We start from the raw sequence: 19482 nt of genomic DNA on the forward strand, positions 1-19482 counted from the left end.
GAAAAGAATGGGGTAAGATTTCATCCGAGGAATCTAGAACTGGGTTTAAATTACTTGACACACTCACAGTTTCAAGATATTTATGTATTTACACTTCTGACAAATACCAGTGTTGCCATTTTCCAGTTGGGAAAAATTAATAAAAAAATTTTCGGTTTATCATGTAAAGCGACAATGGCTAACAATTGTTTCATACATATGGATTATATTTTATACATAAAAATGTAACGATATTTCGTTATGTACCCGCAGAGCGGCGCGGAACCACAGCACAAAGAGACGTAAAAAATTGCTCAGTTAATCTTGCAGAAGCTCCTAACAGAGGCAATTACATTCGATAAAATAAATTTCAATTCTTGAAATTGAAACTCAATTTCTGTTGTAAAATAAATTTCGAATTTAAAAAAATTTATATCGGCAGGTCTGTTTGTTTGTCGAAAAATTTGAAAATAAAAAAAAACTGTATCAAAAGCGTTAATAAAACAAAATTAGGGTTAACACCACCACCACACAGAGGATCAGAATAGTATTCGTGTAAATGCATAGTATGGAGTCATGCATAGAAGTTCACGCAAGTGAGGAAAGTTTTCTGATCGCCATTCACGTGGGAGTAGCTAGAAACGATTCTTTTACATATGACTCAAGCAGCTCACGACTTCCGGTGTTTGACCAAGTATCCTCTGGGTAGCCTAAGAACACCCGTTTGAAGGCGAGCTAAAGTGAGAAGGCGAAACATCCCCTCCGCAGGGTTGTGCGCTGGGCTTGGGTCCGCCACGTAAAAAAAATACCCCCAATGCAAAGAAACAATAAGCCTCGGATGAGCGACCCCCTTTTGATGACGACCATGGAAAACGAAATAAGGACTACGATATCAGGGCATGCACCTGGAATTTCCGGACCCTTAATTGGGAAGGTGCCGCAGCCCAGCAGGTTGATGTCCTCGCGAAACTAAAGGCTGACATCACCGCCGTCCAAGAAATGCGATGGGCGGGACAAGGACAGAGACGAGTAGGTCCTTGTGACATTTAGTACAGAGGCCATATAAAGGAGCGCATGTTTGGTGTGGGATTCGTGGTGGGAGAGAGACTCCGTCGCCGAGTATTATCATTCACTCTGGTGAATGAACAACTAACCATAATCCGCATCAAAGCGAGGTTCTCAACATATCGCTGATTTGTGACCACGTCCCGACGGAACAGAAGGACGATATGACCAAAGATGCCTTCTATAAGCGCTTGGAAGGCACTTATGAGAGCTGCCCCCGCCACGATGTACAAATCGTGCTTGGCGACTTTAACGCCAGGGTGGGCAAAGAAGGTATCTTTGGCACTACGGTCGGTAAATTCAGCCTCCACGACTAAACATCCCCAAATGGGTTGAGGCTGATCGACTTCGCCGGGGCCCGAAATATGGTTATCTGTAGTACTAGATTCCAGCATAAAAAAATTCATCAAGCTACCTGGCTGTCTCCGGATCGAAAAACTGCCAACCAGATCGATCATGTTGTGATAGACGGAAGACACGTCTCCAGTGTTTTAGATGTGCGTGCGCTCCGAGGGTCTAACATCGACTCGGATCACTATCTTGTTGCAGCCAAGATTCGCACCCGCCTCTGTGCAGCAAAAAACACACGCCAACAAACACACGGAAGTTTCGACGTCGAGAAGCTGCAATCACAACAGACAGCCGAACGATTTTCTACTCGGCTTGCACTCCTGCTCTCTGAGAGCACTCGTCAACAACCCGGTATAAGGGAACTGTGGGACGGCATTTCAAACTCCTTACGTACAGCTGCAACCGAAACCATTGGTTTGGGAAAGTGCAAAAGAACAGCTGGTACGACGAGGAGTGCCGTGTCGCAGCGGAGAGAAAACAGACTGCCTACCTCGCAACGTTACGATTGACCACAACACGTGCGGGATGGGATAGATACCGAGAGTTGAAGAGGGAAGCGAGACGCATTTGTAGACAGAAAAAGAAAGAGGCTGAAATGCGTGAGTGCGAAGAGCTTGATAAGCTGGCCGACAGGGGTAATGCTCGAAAATTCTACGAAAAAATGCGGCGGCTTACAGAAGGACCGGAGCATACTTTTGTAGAACCCCCAAAGGTGATCTAGTGACCGATGCCCAGAGCATACTTAAATTATGGAGGGAACACTTCTCCAGCCTGCTGAATGGCAGTGAACGCACAACACCAGGAGAAGGCGAACCCGATTCCCCAATCGATGACGATGGAGCAGACGTTCCATTACCCGACCGTGAAGAAGTTCGAATAGCAATAACCCGTCGGAAGAATAAGTGTATTAGAGCCAAGGGACATTTCTTTGAGGGGAGCGACATAGATTTTGAAGAATAATTTAAGAATTTCTAACTATGAACAAAGTCTTACTATTTTTAGCTCATGGTGGTAAGCTACTAAATATACCAAAGCATAGAAATTGTAATGAAGCAAACCTTTGAAGTGCTTTACTGAATCAAATAATTGAGTGATGTTTTTCAAAAATTAAGAGTCATGGGAAGTCACTACAAAAAGTAAATAAGTTGTCTTAGTCTGTAATTCCGTCATTATTAAGTCATAAGTTTATTTGGTTTTATTATTTAAACTCGAAAATTCTAATTATGTATAATTTTAAAATTTGTAACCCCAAAAAGATGGTGGTAAATTATACTTCAATTTTTAATTCCAAATACCGGACTGAAAAAAAATGTTACCCCAAAGTTCCAAAGTTTACAATTAAAATCGGAATCAACTTTTTTTATGGACAACCTTTCCATTTGACTATATATGCTTTAGAAATTTGGCATATATTCGTAGTTGACTTCTAAAGAGAAATTATATACAAATGGGTCATTGATCTAAATGTAAACAAATGTTGTTTTCTGTAGATATAGTTGTATGCTCACGATGGAGATAATGTGCCATAACAATGCGATACATAAACAAATGGGGCATTAAGATAAAAATGGAAATAAAGATTGTTATATGTAGGTGTATGCTCACCATACTACAATTTTCTTCGCATAAATAATGAAAAATGTTTTTGTGCAAACCTGTGTATTTTACACGGAAAAGAGCGAGCTTTTTCTTGCCCGTTATTTCCACCGATATATGTCAACATATGGTTCCAGATATCGCTGATTTGTCCCTACGATTCACAAAGTATACCATAAAATCCATTTCACCATAAAGTGTGCGTACTAAGACGATTGTCTGACTCAAAAACTCATCAGACTCTCGTTTCTGACGCAATTACGGTTTCAGATCATTGTCTTCATCCCAGGCGTCAACATGAATTCTGAATATCTTTTGTTTTGTTTGTGGCGAGTGAGGAAATTGCATTTAGTGCCACAAAGATTTACGTTTAGTAAGTCTATTAAGAATATAGAAGAACTAATTGCATTTAATATTTCCATGTGTATAAATTAACTTCTTTATGGTGAAAATCGCGTCACGTATTATCATTTCATCCATTTTTGACATAAAATTACATTTGGCGCAGAATCTGCTTTGGGGTTTAGGCGAAAATATGTATAATTTTACCAGAAAGCTCTCCCGTATTTCTTGACTCACAATTTATGTTAAATTTTCCTTAATGCAATTACTAATGTTTACTTTCAAACCCGAGATATATTAAAGAAGCTAGGCTCAGTCTAAAATGACGCCAATTGGAGATTCCAAGCGAAGCAAGGTCCTCCTCCACCTGGTCTTTCCAACGGAGTGGAGGTCTCCCTCTTCTTCTGCTTCCTCCGGAGGGTAACGTCGACTTAACGGGTATTGTCATCGTCCATGACTCTGCAACATACAGCAGAACGGGAATAATGAGTGACTTATAGAATTTTGTTTTTGTTCGTCGAGAGACGATTTTACTTCTCAATTGCCTACTTAGACCGAAGCAGCACTTGTTGGCAAAAGATATTCTGCGTTGGATTGCAAGGCTGACATTGTTGTTGATGTTAGTGCTGGTTCCAAGATAGGTACAGCAGCTGTACACTCTTATAGAAGATGTTACCTTCTCTGTTCAGTTGTGTAGCTGGAATTATTTTCTCCAAAGGTAGATTGAAGAAGTCACACAAGAGAGCGTCTCGCTTGGTATAGAACGGATCGGAGAGGTCCTTCTTGATCCTGACGGAGCTTTTGGTGTTGCTCAACGTCGTTTTACCGCATTAGTTTTGCGGGGATAGCAAATTCTGACATACCGTCATAAAGGCAACTCCTTTTCGTGCTGTCAAAAGCAGCTTTCAAATCAACGAAGAGGTGGTGTATGTCGATTCGTTTTTCACGGGTCTTTTCCAAGAATTGGCGCATGAGCTATAGTCACACTTATAAGGTCCAATCAGTTTGTTGACGAAGGGCTTTAATCTTTCACACAGTACGCTCGATGGAATCTTAAACGCGAATCGGGTTCGCTATCTCCTGATGTTATGTTTTCACTACCATTCAGCAGACTGGAGAAGTGCTCCTTCCATAATTTTAGCATGCTTTGGGCATCGGTCACTAGATCACCTCTGGAGATTCTACAAGAGTATGCTCCAGTCTTGAAAGCTTCTGTTAATTGCTGCATCTTTTCGTAGAATTTTTGAGCATTACCCCTGTCGGCCAGTTTGTCAAGCTCTTCATATTTACCTATTTCGGCCTCTCTTCTTTTGTCTGCAAATGCGTCTCGCTTTTCTTTTCAGCTCTCGGTATCTATCCCATCCCGCACGTGATGTGGTCAATTGTAATGATGCGAGGTATACAATCTGTTTTCTCTTCGCTGCGACACGGCACTCCTCGTCGTACCAGCTATTCTCTTGCACTTTCTGAAAACCAATGGTTTCGGTTGCAGCTGTACGTAAGGAGATTGAAATGCCGTCCCGTTCCCTTTTGCCGAGTTGTTGATGAGTGCTCTCAGAGAGCAGGAGTGCAAGTCAAGTAGAAAACCGTTCGGCTGTCTGTTGTGATTGCAGCTTCTCGACGTCGAACCTTCCTTGTGTTTGCTGACGTGCGCTTTTTGCTGCACAGAGGCGGGTGCGAATCTTGGCTGCACAAAGTTAGTGGTCCGAGCCGATGTTTGGACCTCGGAGCGCACGCACATCTAACATCATCGATCTGGTTGGTGGCTTTTCGACCCGGAGACATCCAAGTAGATTCATGAATTTTCATATGCTGGAATCTAGTACTACAGGTAACCATATTAGGGTCACGCCGAATTCGATCAGCCTTAACCCATTCGGCGATGTTTCCTGGTGGAAGCTGAATTTACCGACCGTAGTGCCAAAGATACCTTCTTTGCCCACCTTGGCGTTAAAGTCGCTAAGCACGATTTTGGCAGCTATCATAGGCGCGCTCCTAGCGCTCATCGTTCTTACCTATTTAAATTTATTTTCTTGAAATTGTTGGTTAAGTTTGTTATACTAAGTACACCGCACTACTAATTTCCACCATAGGCGGTTATACAGCACCGTTAGTGTTCCATTTTTTACATGAATAAAGGATGTGAACCAGCTCATTTGCAATATCTATTATTGAGCTTAACTAAACTGATTGATTCATTATAATTAGAAGAAAAACTTGATAAAGAAAAAAAAAACTAAAAAAAAAACGAAAAATAAACATCGACGGAAAACTCTCACCATTATGTTTTAAAAAAGGCAGAAAATGTTACGCTTTTTTCAGATTAGAAGCAGAAAAGGCGGGAGTAAAATATTTTACCAAGGTTCTCAATAAGTCACTGACAAAATCCATATGTAACAAATTACAAGAGTAGTTTCCCAAGTAATGAAGATTTGAGGGCTTGAATTTTTCTGCAAACAATCGTATGCCGAAAATTTTTTGTTTTTCAATTTATTTTACAAACTTAAATTGAATTTTAGTTTTATGTATTGAAATCTATTTCATCGAATGTAATTGCAAAACTGACAGTGATTTTACAAAAAGGTCTCCTGTAGGACCTTTTGTAAAAATAAACGAACAGTCTCCAAACTGCGCAAGTTTTCATGTCCCCAGCAATTTTTAAAGTATTTATTTATTTTTTTTCTTATAAAACGCATAATTTATTTATATGTATATATCCCTTTCCGACTGCGATGCATCAATTGTGCGGTCAAGTTTCAATGTCAAGATCTCTACTATTTATGCACGTATGTTAAAAAGCCGAAATGCATCGATTGTGCTGATTATTGTGTACCTTTTCTTTTTGCACTGTTTCGCTATTCGGTTTACTGTTATCCTCGTGGTGATGAAATTCTTAAGTCGTATTTCGATTTTTTCAAAGAGAGCTTGCGGCAGTAAGTTGTACTTAATATTATTAAAATATTATTAGTGAAAAAATAGTGAAGAGTGCATATTATAACTAAAAAAAATATTATTTGTTAATATTTAAAATGAATAGGAGTGATTCAATGCAAAGTAAGTATGTTTTAGCCGTAGTTTTCAACAAGTGCATCTATTGTGCGTATCAGGTCTTAAGTAACTAAACACAAGTGCTTTTTCTTGCATTTCATTTCAAAGAAATGCTTACAGATGATGATATTTTGGCAGTGCTAGAGGCCTCAGACGCCCCCGATTTAAGCAGCGATGATGAAGAACGAGACAAAAATTATGAGCCATCGAACAGCATCGACAGTGAAGGCGAGGAAGAAGAAGATATTGAAGGAAACGTAGATGCAGTGCTTCCTGAGTTAGGTCACGAAGAAAATATTGAACCGGTTAGTATGATGGGTGATTTTTAGATGCACCTTCTGATAGACACTGTTACAGAGTTCAAGTCGTCGACCGATTTGGAGAAGGAAACCTTTTTGCCAACCAATTATCAATATGCCTTTTGAAGAGGAAGTTTCAGTTGAAAAATTGTAGTAAGTTTTCTTCAAATACTTTGAATTTCACTTTGGACACGATTAGATTTTGCAGGACTATCCAGTAGATACGCCGACACCTCTAGGATATTTCGCTAAATATTTTGATAACGTATTTTTCGAAAATGCGGTTAATTGCACTAATAGATACGAATTTGCGAATGCAGGTGGCATGTTAAAAACAACCACTAAGGAAATCAAAAATTTTTTTGGAATGCACATTGCTATGGGTTGCATTCACTTTCCTAGAATTCGAATGTATTGGCAGAACAAACTAAAAATTCCACTGGGAGCGGAAACAATGACTCGCGACAGATTTTTTAAGTTAAGAGAAGCATTCCGCGTCGTTTTTCCAAGCGACGTTCCTGTATCCCAAAGAAGACTAAATATTTTTTGGAGAGTGCAACCAATTATTGATGCAGTGCGGAATGCCTGTTTGAAAATTCCAAGAAAAAGGGGGGATAGACGAACAAATTATACCCCTTACTGGTCGTTGTCCAGTTCGTCAAAGTTTGCCTACCAAACCAAGAGGCGTTGGATTGAAAAACGAATTTTGACCACATCAGATGGGCTTGTTTCTGATTTCGAGATTTATCAGGGCAAGACAACACCTCTACCAGAGGAAAATATTGGAATCGGTCCCGCATTTGTTTTGCGTCTGACACAAACCTTACCAGAAGGGTCAAAAGTATTTTTTTTACAGATACTTTACTACTTTGCCGCTGTTAGAAAAGCTTCTGGAAAATGGAATTTACGGAACTGGAACAATTATGCGAAACCGCATAAAATGTGTCAGTTTGACCAACGACAAAAAAATTAAAAGAGGTGAAATGGAGGAATTTTGTGCTTTGGTAGCAGATCAAACTAAAACGAACGTGGAGTGGTGCTCTGGATCAGAATCAGGCAACTCCACCTTCTAAACGATACCGTCCAGCAGACCAACCATGCCCTAAAAAGCGGCTAGATGGCCAAATCGTGAAATGAATGAGGCATTTATTCAAGAATTTGAACGGAAAAGCGAATATGATACCCTGGAATTAGATTTAATTGCTCGAATGAATGCACCCCTGTTGAATCACCAACAAAAGGAAGTTAATGATACATTGATGACAGCCATAAATATGGAAGTAGTTTATATTTCGTGGATTCTCCTGGTGATACTAGTAAGACATTTCTCATGGCGGTAGTTTGTGCGAGTGCCAACATTGCGGTGGCAGTCGCTTCTTCTAAAATAGCAGCCACATTGTTAAAACGATGCTGCCATACGGCTCATTCAACATTAAAATTGCTGTTAAATCTTTCAACTATTGAAGAACCAACACTCCGCAATGGCCAAAGTTTTAACAGCATCGAAAATCATCATCTGGGACGAATGCAAAATGGTACATAAATGAGCATTAAACCGCACATTGAAAGATCTACGCAATGACTCGAGATGTTTTGGATGTGCCATGATTTTACTTTCTGGAGTAAACACCAAGATCAACTGCTGCAGATGAAATAAACGCTTGCCTGAAATCATCGGATCGATGGCGCTATGTGAAGGAACTTAAGCTGCCAACAAACATGAGAGTGGCATTGCTGAACGCTATATCTGCTGAAGATTTCTCTGACCAATAACAACTATCGGTAATGGTACGAGTACCTGTCGACGAGTCTAAATTTCATTGTCTCATCAAAAGACGAGTTCATTAACAAAATATTTCCAAACATTATTCTTCTTCTTCTTAATTGGCGTAGACACCGCTTACGCGATTATAGCCGAGTTAACAACAGCGCGCCAGTCGATTCTTCTTTTCGCTACGTGGTGCCAATTGGATATTCCAAGCGAAGCCAGGTCCTTCTCCACTTGGTCCTTCCAACGGAGTAAAGCTCTTCCCCTTCCTCCGCTACCCCCGGCGGGTACAGCATCGAATACTTTCAGAGCAACAACATGACCTAGCCAGCGTTGCCGCTGTCTTCTATTTCGCTGAAGTATGTCAATGACGTCGTATATCTCGTACAGCTCATCGTTCCATCGAATGCGATATTCGCCGTGGCCAACGCGCAAAGGACCATAAATCTTTAGCAGAACCTTTCTCTCGAAAACTCGTAACGTCGACTCATCGGTTGCTGCCATCGTCCAAGCCTCTGCACCATATAGCAGGACGGGAATTATGAGCGACTTATAGAGTTTGGCTTTTGTTCGTCGAGAGAGGACTTTACTTTTCAATTGCCTACTCAGTCCGAAGTAACACCTGTTGGCCAGAGCAATCCTGCGTTGGATTTCTAGGCTGACGTTGTTGGTGGTGTTAATACTGGTTCCTAAGTAGACAAAATTATCTACAACTTCAAAGTTATGACTGTCAACTGTGACGTGAGAGCCAAGTCGCGAGTGCGACGCCTGTTTCTTTGATGACAGGAGATATTTCGCGTTGCCCTCGTTCACTGCCAGACCCATTTTCTGTGCTTCCTTGTCCAGCCTGGAGAAAGCAGAACTAACGGCGCGGGTGTTGAGGCCGATGATATCAATATCGTCGGCATACGCCAGCAGTTGTACACTCTTATAGATGATGGTACCTTCTCTATTCAGTTGTGCAGCTGGAACTATTTTCTCCGGAAGCAGGTTGAAGAAGTCGCACGATAGGGAGTCGCCTTGTCTGAAACCTCGTTAGGTATCGAACGGCTCGGAGAGGTCCTTCCCGATCCTGACGGAGCTTTTCATGTTGCTCAACGTCAGTTTACACAGCCGTATTAGTTTTGCGGGGATACCAAATTCAGACATCGCGGCATAAAGGCAGCTCCTTTTCGTGCTGTCGAAAGCAGCTTTGAAATCGACGAAGAGATGGTGAGTGTCGATTCTCCTTTCACGGGTCTTTTCCAAGATTTGGCGCAATGTGAATATCCGGTCGGTTGTTGATTTGCCAGGTCTAAAGCCACACAATATGCTCGATAGAACCTTATATGGTGAGGAGGCTTATCCCACGGTAGTTGGCGCAGATTGTGGGGTCTCCTTTTTATGGATTGGCAGAGCACACTTAAATTCCAATCGTTGGGCATGCTTTCGTCCGACCATATTTTACAAAGAAGCTGATGCATGCTCCTTGTCAGTTCTTCGCCGCCGTGTTTGAATAGCTCGGCCGGTAATCCATCGGCCCCCGCCGCTTTGTTGTTCCTCAGGCGGGCAATTGCTATTCGAACTTCTTCATGGTCGGGTAATGGAACGTCTGCTCCATCGTCATCGATTGGGGAATCGGGTTCTCCTTCTCCTGGTGTTGTGCGTTCACTGCCATTCAGCAGGCTGGAGAAGTGTTCCCTCCATAATTTAACTATGCTCTGGGCATCGGTGACTAGATCACCTTTGGGGGTTCTACAAGAGTATGCTCCGGTCTTGAAACCTTCTGTAAGCCGCCGAATTTTTTCGTAGATTTTTCGAGCATCTTCGTACTCACGCATTTCGGCCTCTTTCTTCGTCTATTTGCAAATGCGTCTCGCTTCCCCCTTCAACTCTCGGTATCTATCCCATCCCGCACGTGTTGTGGTCGATCGTAACGTTGCGAGGTAGGCAGCCTGTTTTCTCTCCGCTGCGACACGGCACTCCTCGTCGTACCAGCTGTTCTTTTGCTCTTTCCGAAAACCAATGGTTTCGGTTGCAGCTGTACGTAAGGAATTTGAAATGCCTATCCACAGTTCCCTTATACCGAGTTGTTGACTAGTGCTCTCAGAGAGCAGGAGTGCAAGCCGAGTAGAAAATCGTTCGGCTGTCTGTTGTGATTGCAGCTTCTCGACGTCGAACCTTCCTTGTGTTTGCTGACGTGCGCTTTTTGCTGCACAGAGGCGGGTGTGAATGTTGGCTGCAACAAGATAGTAGTCCGAGTCGATGTTAGGACCTCGTAGCGTACGCACGTCTAGAACGCTGGAGACGTGTCTTCCGTCTATCACAACATGATCGATCTGGTGGGTGGCTTTTCGATCCGGAGACAGCCAGGTAGCTTGATGTATCTTCTTGTGCTGGAATGTAGTACCACAGATAACAATATTTTGGGCCCCAGCGAAGTCGATCAGCTTCAACCCATTTGGGGATGTTTCGTCGTGGAGACTGAATTTACCGACCGTAGTGCCAAATATACCTTCTTTGCCCACCCTGGCGTTAAAGTCGCCAATCACGATTTTGATATCGTGGCGGGGGCAGCTCTCATAAGTGCCTTCCAAGCGCTCATAGAAGGCATATTTGGTCACATCGTCCTTCTCTCCCGTAGGGGCGTGGGCGCAAATCAGCGATATGTTGAAGAACATCGCTTTGATGCGGATTGTGGCTAGACGTTCATTCACCGGAGTGAATGATAGTACTCGGCGACGGTGTCTCTCTCCCATCACGAATCCCACACTAAGCTTGCGCTCCTTTATATGGCCACTGTAGTAAATGCCACAGGACCTATTCGCCTCAGTCTTTGTCCCGTCCATCGCATTTCTTGGACGGCGGTGATATCAGCCTTCAGTCTAACGAGGAAATCAACCAGCTGGACAGGGGCACCTTCCCAATTAAGAGACCGGACATTCCAGGTGCATGCCCTCAATTCGTAGTCCTTATTTCGTTTGCCATAGTCGTCATCAAGCGAGGGGTCTCTCATCCGAGGCTTGTTGTTCCTTTTCATTGGGGGTGCTTTTTACGTGGCGGATCCCAAACCCAGCGCCCAACCCTATGTGGAGGATATTTCGCCTTCGAACGGATGTTCTTAGGCTACCCAGAGGATACTTGGTCAAAGACCGGAAGTTGTGAGCTGCTTTTGAGCCATGTGTAAAAGAATAGTTTCTCGCCACTCCCCAGTGATTGGCGATCAGAGAACTTTCCTCACTTGCGTGAACATCTACACATGATCCACGTTATTACTATCCACAAAATAAGGTTGAAAGAGCGAGTAATTTTGGTGGCTAAGAATAAAGATGTAGAGGACTTAAACTTCATAATTAAGAATGAGACAATTGGTACACTTCATTCTTTCAAATCAATTGGCTGTGTAACACATAAAAATGGAGCTACTAACTATGAAATTGAATTGTTAAACATAAACCAATCAAAACTGTGTAACGGAACGCGTTTGGTGATACGGAAGTTGATGAATAATGTGATTTATAAGGCCATACTTAAGGGAAAATTCGAAGGAGAGGAAGTTCTCCTTCTATGGATCCCGATGATCCCAACCGACATGTCGTTTGAGTTTGAACGACTTCAATTCACGGTACGTCTTGCATTTGCCATGATCGTGAAGAAATCATGCGGTCTGAATCTAGAGAATCCATGTTTCTTCCCATGGTCAATTATATGTAGCATGTTCACGAGTCGGAAGACCTTCTGTGTTATTTGTTATTGCACCTGATATTTTGATATGCTATATTTAATGTTAAATAAACATGTTTTGAAATGAGAAAAAACACAAAATTTATTTATCTTAAAAAAAATAAACGTGCCGTTATTTAATAGAACTAGGTGTATGTAAACTTTATTGATTCACTGTCTGTATTTTACGTATTATTTTTTCAAGTCGTTTTTGTGAAAATATTGTTACATCACACGTATTTATATACACTAGGTAGAAAAAGTCTCAGCTTAATAATTCGGCAATGTGTTTTAATGAAAATATTTATAAAATATATATGTTTTTTTTTCAATTCTTATCACAATATCAGAAGCGCATACTAATAGCTTTACAGTCGCCAAATTTCATGGAATTCCTATGTGCCTTTTCAATGTTAACGGCAATTTTTGACTAATACAGAATAAGCACTGTTTCTGCTCACTGTTTATTACATTAGTTTATAGTTTCGTCGCGTTTGTGCGTTGTTGTCAATAATATACATATATTTAACGAATCGAAGGAAAATATTGCACTTCTTGTGCAAATTTTTCTCAATTATTCAGCGTTAATCGAAATGAGTGCAAAAGGCAAAGAAATAAGTGTTGATGAATTTTAAAATTAATTAAAGACGGTAAATGCTTCCGAAAAATTGGAAGAGTTATCAACAAAGCAGAGTCATCAGTGCGATACGGCATCCAGGCTATCAAAAGCAAGGGAATTATTACGTCAAAGCCTCGTACTGGGCGACCGAGAAAATTGACTGATCGGGAAACACGTAAAGTTGTATCTCTTGTAAAGATTAATCCGCGTTTAATAGCTTTCCAAATAACAGAAGATGTTAAAGTACGATTTAGAAAGGCAACATGCAGTGACACGGCGAAAAAAATATTAAAGCGAGCTGGATATCATGGACGAGAGGCACGCAAAAGCATTCATTTTCTTAAAAAATCGTATGAAAGGCGCTGCTTTTGTAAATGAAAACGTAGCCAAGCTTTATCTTTTTGGGAATCGGTTTTATGGTCGGATGAGACTAAATATTGCATTTTTGGGATAAAGGAAGACAGATGGTGTGGCGAAAAACTGGTACGGCTTTTGAAGTACGAAATCTCTCTTCAACCGTATAGTATGGAGGGGGTGGAGTTCAATTGTGGGGGTGTAAGGCAGCAAGTGGAGTTGGCGGCATTGAGTTTAATGATAATATAATGAACAAATATGATTATCTAAATATTTTAAAACGACAAACGAAGCAAAGTGCTGACAAATTAGGGTTGCCAAACATGTTTTGCTTCCAACAGAACAGTGACCCAAAGCATACTGTGGAAGTTGTTCGTCTTTGGCACCTTTACAATGCTCCAAAACAGGTACATTCACCATCACAATTACCTGACCTCAATCAAATAGAACAAGTACATTCACCACCACAATTACCTGACCTCATTTATGGGCTTTATTACATTGGAAGAATGGAGGAAATTAGTACATTCCATGCCTAAATGTCTAGCAGAAGTTCTAAAATTTCGAGTTTAAAAAATTTTGCATCCAGTGGGCGGAGAATTTTTCTACCTAGTGTATGTACTATTCCTTAAGTGATTTACGAAGTCAATAAAAAATGCAAATTGCTGATTAACCTATTTATATACTGTTATCGTGATTAATGATATCCTTACCAACAAGGAGCGAGGGGGGGAAACATATACAGTGTTCCAATAAAGTCATCGTACAGCACCTAATAAAAAGTTCATTGATAAAAATCAGTAACACATTTAAAAAATTTTAATGCGTATTTGTTTATGACATAATTAAATTTATATTAAATCGAAAATAAACATAAAATCATAAATCGTCGACATCGTGTGTGCAGACAAAAATTCAAACACGAAAATTTTGCCAATTAAAGCCACGTTCAGGGCATTCATAAAAATTAACACCCCTCGATAAATTTAAATTCTGGTTGTAATAAAAGATCGCAGGCATTAGATATACAGAAGAAATTATTATGCATCTCAGGGCGTAGCGTGCATCTATACACGATTTGAAATGTGCTTCGCAAAAATGGGTACAATGCACGAACTGCACGCAAAAAAAACTTTAATATCTCTGCTGAGAAATCAGAAAAAAATTTACGTTAAAGTGTGCTTTCAATTGTGCAACTTCTATTTCCAATAGGTTACCGGCCAAAAAACCGCAATTACCAGACATTAATCCTATTCAACATATCTGAGACATATTGAAAAACCGTATTCGAAAAGATCGAATTGAACCAATGTCCTCAAACTGCATTATCGACTGAGTAGGTCAAAATATCCCGAAATAATGCTAGAAATTAAGTGAAGACTTTGCGTCGACGTCTGGAGGCAATTGTTGCAGCATAAGAAACGCCAATAAAATAACAAATATATTTTAAACTATTGTAATTACTGTTGATTTATATAAATAATAACACGGGTTAACAAATTTGTATTTTTTTTTTTGTCACATGAAAATTTATATCAAATTTTGAATATACTAGGGCCACCAAATAATATATATCAATGAAAAAAAATGTACACCATGTTTTCTTGTGACATCAAAATATATATTTTCGTGAAAAGTACAAAATTCAGCCACACTTACAGAATTATTTCCTAATATCTAATAGATACTTATGATTTTCTTAAATATTTGGCCGGTAGGTCCCTTTTAAGTCTCCAACAATAGTCTGCTAGCATTCCTGGACTCCATTTCCCTTGATAACGCTTCTCCATTAAGGAAATGTCTTGATGGAATCTCTCACCTTGTTCGTCACTCAAGCACCCAAATTTTGCCGTAAAGAAATCCAGATGAGAGTCCAACATATGTATTTTCAAGGACATATTACACCCCAAAGCTTTAAATGATATCATAAGTTCATTTATTATATCTTTGTAATTTTCCGCTTTATGGTTACCTAGAAAATTTTGAACAACATTCGCAAAACATTTCCAGGCGAGTTTTTCCTAATCATTCAGTTTTTCTTCAAAGCCCTTATCCTTCATCAATACCCCTATTTGTGGGCCTACAAATATTCCCTCTTTGATTTTCGCCTCGCTGAGTTTAGGGAATTTCTCTTTTAGATATAAAAATCCATCTCCATCTTTTGGACTAGAATTCTCACTTTTTGATCGATTTGGAGGCATCGGCACAGCCAGTTCGGCACTATGTAGGATGGGTCTCTTGGCCGAAGACAAGTTTGGATACTGGATGGTGTGTTTGGATTTGGTAGTAATACCTTTTGTTTGAGTCAAACAAAAATAACAATCACTTACATGATCCTTTGGTTCCGTCCAAATCATTAATATAGCAAATGACAAATGTCTAGGAACCCAGGATTTGTCTTGATTCCTCACAGGAAAACCAAAATAGTCTAAATAGCACTGTTCAATTAGTGATGTGAAATTTCGACGCTGAGATGTAAAAGTTAATTCTCCACACACATAACAAAAATTGTCCGGGTTGTTCAAACACTTTCGTGGCATATTTACGATCTAACTAATGAAAATAAAATGTAATTTAGCAAACACAACAGTTACACAGTCGATTAAATGCAGTTATGTAAACAAAGAAACGTATATGAGGTCAGAAATGAATATGTAGCTGTCACAAGAAAACTGGTTGTGATAGAAACAAAACTGTTATATATTTTTAATGAGGGTACACCAACATAAATAAAAATCATAACAAAGTTCATTTGACAAAAATAGTGTTTACCAGTGTAATTAGAGTATGAAAACTTTTTTATATGAATTAAGCGCTTTTTAAGTTTCTGTATTCGTTTTTTTCCTTTAAAAAAATATTTTTATATGCCATATTAATGCTAAATTTACCACTTTTGAAATAGATATAAAAACCACAAGACATGTTCATTTTGAAACAAATAAGCGTGTCGTGGACTAATACAAATAAGTGTTTGTAAATTATTTTCATTCACTGTTTGACATATATCGCACACTAACTACTCAATTTTTTTTCAATATATTAATTATCTACCTGCTCAATAAATTTCTTTGTCATCGCTATCTTATTTACAGAAAAATCACCATTTGTTTACTTTTGTGTTAATTGGGTCGATTAGCTTGTGCAGTATTAACTAAAGTTTACTATTTGTAATTGTGCCGCTATTGCTGAAATTATCGTAAATATTCTGCGAAGTTGTGTTTCTTTATCTGAAAAAAGTGGGCTTAATAATTTGTATTATAGCTCAAAAATGTTCCTTAATTTCACTGTTAAACTAGAAAATCAATCATATATGAGTAAAACGCTGTTTAAAGAAGATGTTCTACAATATGGACAGCAATTTGAAAGTAAAATTTTAATATTATTTACAGGAACTCTTTTTCCTGTTAAAGATGTGTTATTTTTCGAGATGTGATTCTTGTGTAGTTAGTGTAACATAGTATAATATGTTTGATTTTGTGTGTAACACCGCGTTGTTTTGTTTCTGTACTTACATATATGTACGTACATTAATATGATCGTTAATTGTAGAAAATAGGCAATAAATTGTCAGTTAAAGTCTTAGAGACTTTATCAGCTTATCAAAATTTATATTCTGCAACCAATTAACCTGCTGCCATGTTTTTTAACAATAAATAAACAATTTACAATCACTTATGCGTGCTAGCAGGGTAGTATGAATATACCGTTTGTGCTCAGTAGAATGTAAATCGCGCGGGCGGCTGGAATGCAAATGAATCTAGATTTCGTTTAGCAACGTGAAGTGCGCAATTCATTATAAACAAACAAAAATATTTCTAATCTTAATAGCTTTTATGGTTTTTTCTTCATAGACAAACCACACAATACAGATTCGCTACTTAAGGGGCTATACCCGTGTGACACATGAAAAATTAGGCGATTTTCGTGAATTTTTTTTAAAAGAAAGATTGAATGTTTCGACGTTCTATGGACGTAATAAAGTATATTTTTAGCTATATTTAAATTTTTTTTTTTTACAAAAATATTGAAAAATAACGGAGTTATGTGCTGTCTGCGGAAGTGCCGAAAAAAAAGTGCCTCAACTGCTGGCATGATTCCAGTCGAATGAGTAGCTGAAACAAAAAAATTCAAAATGTTTATTAAACTCAAATATATTTTCTATACAATGAACGCTCCTGAGCACGCTTTTCATATTTTATCTCTGGTCAGTAGTGCCGTCTGTCAAATATCATGCCATATTTGTAAGGGTAGTGTTCACTCAATCTATTGTAAGGCGGCGTTCACAACATAAAAAGCTTACATCTCCCCCACTTCAAAATTGAAAATTAACTGGAGTTAATTTCAGTTATCACACTGAGGAATGAGCTTTGTCACATGGTACAATCCCAAGGACTTTTTATTCTTTCCAGTGTTAATTTTGCAGAGTGAATCTGATATCATTTTTTCAATCTCAAAAGGACCTATTCTAATTTCATCCATATATAATATAATATAATATTTATAATAGTCCATTATATATGTTACCATATAGCCTTTTTGGAACTTGTAATCTATTCTATTTCTGTCAAATCTGGCCTTGTTTAGTTCATGTGATTTTTTTGATCTGAGAAATGCTGTATGTCTGTCTTTTTCCAGTTCTCCGGGTTCCACTTGTTTTATTTTTAGGTCCACTGGTAATACATCAGTTGGTTCTCCATTTAACAGGTACTGAGGTGAATAACCTGTTGTTTTTCCCCCACCACCAATCGTATTAAATTTATTTTCAAAATAATTTTCCTTACAATTTGTTACTTTTATTAACTTCGAATTTATTAAGGTTATATTCGAATCAGGATCATAGATACCTGTGCATTTTAGTGTATTATTCAGTATAACCTCAACTTCTATTAGTGGGGGAATATTTAGTTTTTTGTATCCTGAAATTGATCAATCCCCAACATCAAGTTTTTGCAGTGTTTTACGCTGTCATTTTTGTCTTCCTTTTACAAGCACATGTACCCAGGATGAAATCGATTTTTCTTTCCCATCTTGATAACATATTTGACAAGGTGTTCTTTTTTTGTTTTCCATTTCTTGTTTAGTGAAGCGCTTTGTCTCGGTAAAATGTTTTGGTATATTTTTATTAAGATTTTCATACATTCGTAGGGCACTAAATAGAAGAGTTGGATCTGTCATCTCTTGACGATCTAGTTTATTTGTAATATAAGTTGGCAATCCTGCGACAATCAAGTCAACCAGAGTTCTCATATCTATATCACTATTATATTCTAGTAGCAATCTCTGCTTTTTCAATGCATATTGCAGCAGTGAGCCATTTAAATGTTTGAAATTCAGTGCATACATTACAGAAGACCAACTCTTATCCGTGAATGTTTTAAGAAAACTCACTTGCCATATTTTCCATAGGGTGTTTAAGCCATGTTTAATTAACATGGACTCATACCAATCATTTTCTGAGTCATTCAAGAATAATCTCAAAGCGCTAATTCTCTCTGTATCTCTATTTAAATCAAATCTTGCACATTCACTTTCAAAACTTTGCAACCATTGTTTAGCATTAGTGTTCTTGTTTTCAAACTTCTTTAAAACAAATTTTTCATTTAATTTGTTCAAACTGTTATATTTTTCTTCGTGTACCTTGGATTTATCACTTAGTTTCTCTAAGATTTCCAATAATTTTCCATCTGTAATAGATCGGCTTGTGACTTGAGTCATTTCTTGTAATAAATAATCATTAAACATCATATTTCCAACATCATCTTTGTACAGTGTTAAAATATCACTTGGCATGGACACCCACACTTTTCTATTATTACCGCTTCTCTGTAATGTCTTTTTATCTTCTGGTAACTTTATCAATTGAGGGTTGTGTTTTACTGCTTGAAAACCTGGTGGTACGAGGTACGTTATTCCGTCCTCTTTGGTAATCGACTTTATAATCATTATGTTATTCTTTGGATCTTCATCTGCAGCCAACCCAACCTCAAATTGTAATTTCTCCATGATCTACTAATATCGAATCCACTCTGACAATTGTCGATTTATAATATGTGAGATGGTACTGGAGAATAACACACAATTCGATTTATCTGAAAACAGAAAGGTTTATTGTTGTTATGTACACAAATTGAATTGGGATAAAATGTTTAAGTACATTGCAAATCCCGGTCTACTAACCTAAAAACAGAAAATCGACAATTAAAGGTTTCTTCCTACCAATACCTTAGTAGGACCAACGCTGTACTACTTTAACTTATTAAATTAGTTAATTTATGCAGTTTACTTCTCTTACACAAATATTTTAACTATACTATTTTATATAATGCAAAACAAATGACTTCCTGAGCACGCTTTTCCTA

General features: G+C 38.6%; 2 protein-coding genes and 1 pseudogene across 7 annotated transcripts in view; 1 reads left to right on the forward strand and 2 right to left on the reverse strand.

The window, feature by feature from the left end:
• LOC120779773 overlaps positions 1 to 16953 on the reverse strand; it is a 35327-nt pseudogene extending 18374 nt beyond the window's left edge.
• LOC120779468 (probable cation-transporting ATPase 13A3) overlaps positions 1 to 19482 on the forward strand; it is a 102986-nt gene that overhangs the window by 40673 nt on the left and 42831 nt on the right. The window contains exon 1 of one of the 5 annotated variants that reach the window (XM_040111735.1): positions 16381 to 16488. The exons of 3 other annotated variants lie outside the window; for them this stretch is intronic. In XM_040111735.1, coding sequence (XP_039967669.1) covers positions 16459 to 16488 — 30 coding nt within the window. In that variant the 5' untranslated portion in view covers positions 16381 to 16458. Of the gene's footprint in view, positions 1 to 16380; positions 16489 to 16847; positions 16905 to 19482 lie in introns of those variants that run through there. One more of the 5 variants, XM_040111736.1, reaches the window with a different exon arrangement.
• LOC120779470 lies at positions 17220 to 19422 on the reverse strand. 2 transcript variants are annotated; one of them, XM_040111738.1, is made up of 2 exons: positions 17648 to 19422; positions 17220 to 17583 (listed from the first exon to the last, which is right to left on the reverse strand). In XM_040111738.1, the coding sequence occupies exon 1, from the start codon at positions 19124 to 19126 to the stop codon at positions 18089 to 18091; it is 1038 nt and encodes a 345-aa protein (XP_039967672.1). In that variant the 5' UTR covers positions 19127 to 19422; the 3' UTR covers positions 17220 to 17583; positions 17648 to 18088. The 2 variants fall into 2 exon arrangements, with proteins under 2 accessions (XP_039967672.1, XP_039967673.1); XM_040111739.1 differs by having other exon boundaries at positions 17220 to 17588.

Source organism: Bactrocera tryoni, unplaced genomic scaffold, assembly GCF_016617805.1.
Source record: "Bactrocera tryoni isolate S06 unplaced genomic scaffold, CSIRO_BtryS06_freeze2 scaffold_11, whole genome shotgun sequence".
NCBI lineage: Eukaryota > Metazoa > Arthropoda > Insecta > Diptera > Tephritidae > Bactrocera > Bactrocera tryoni.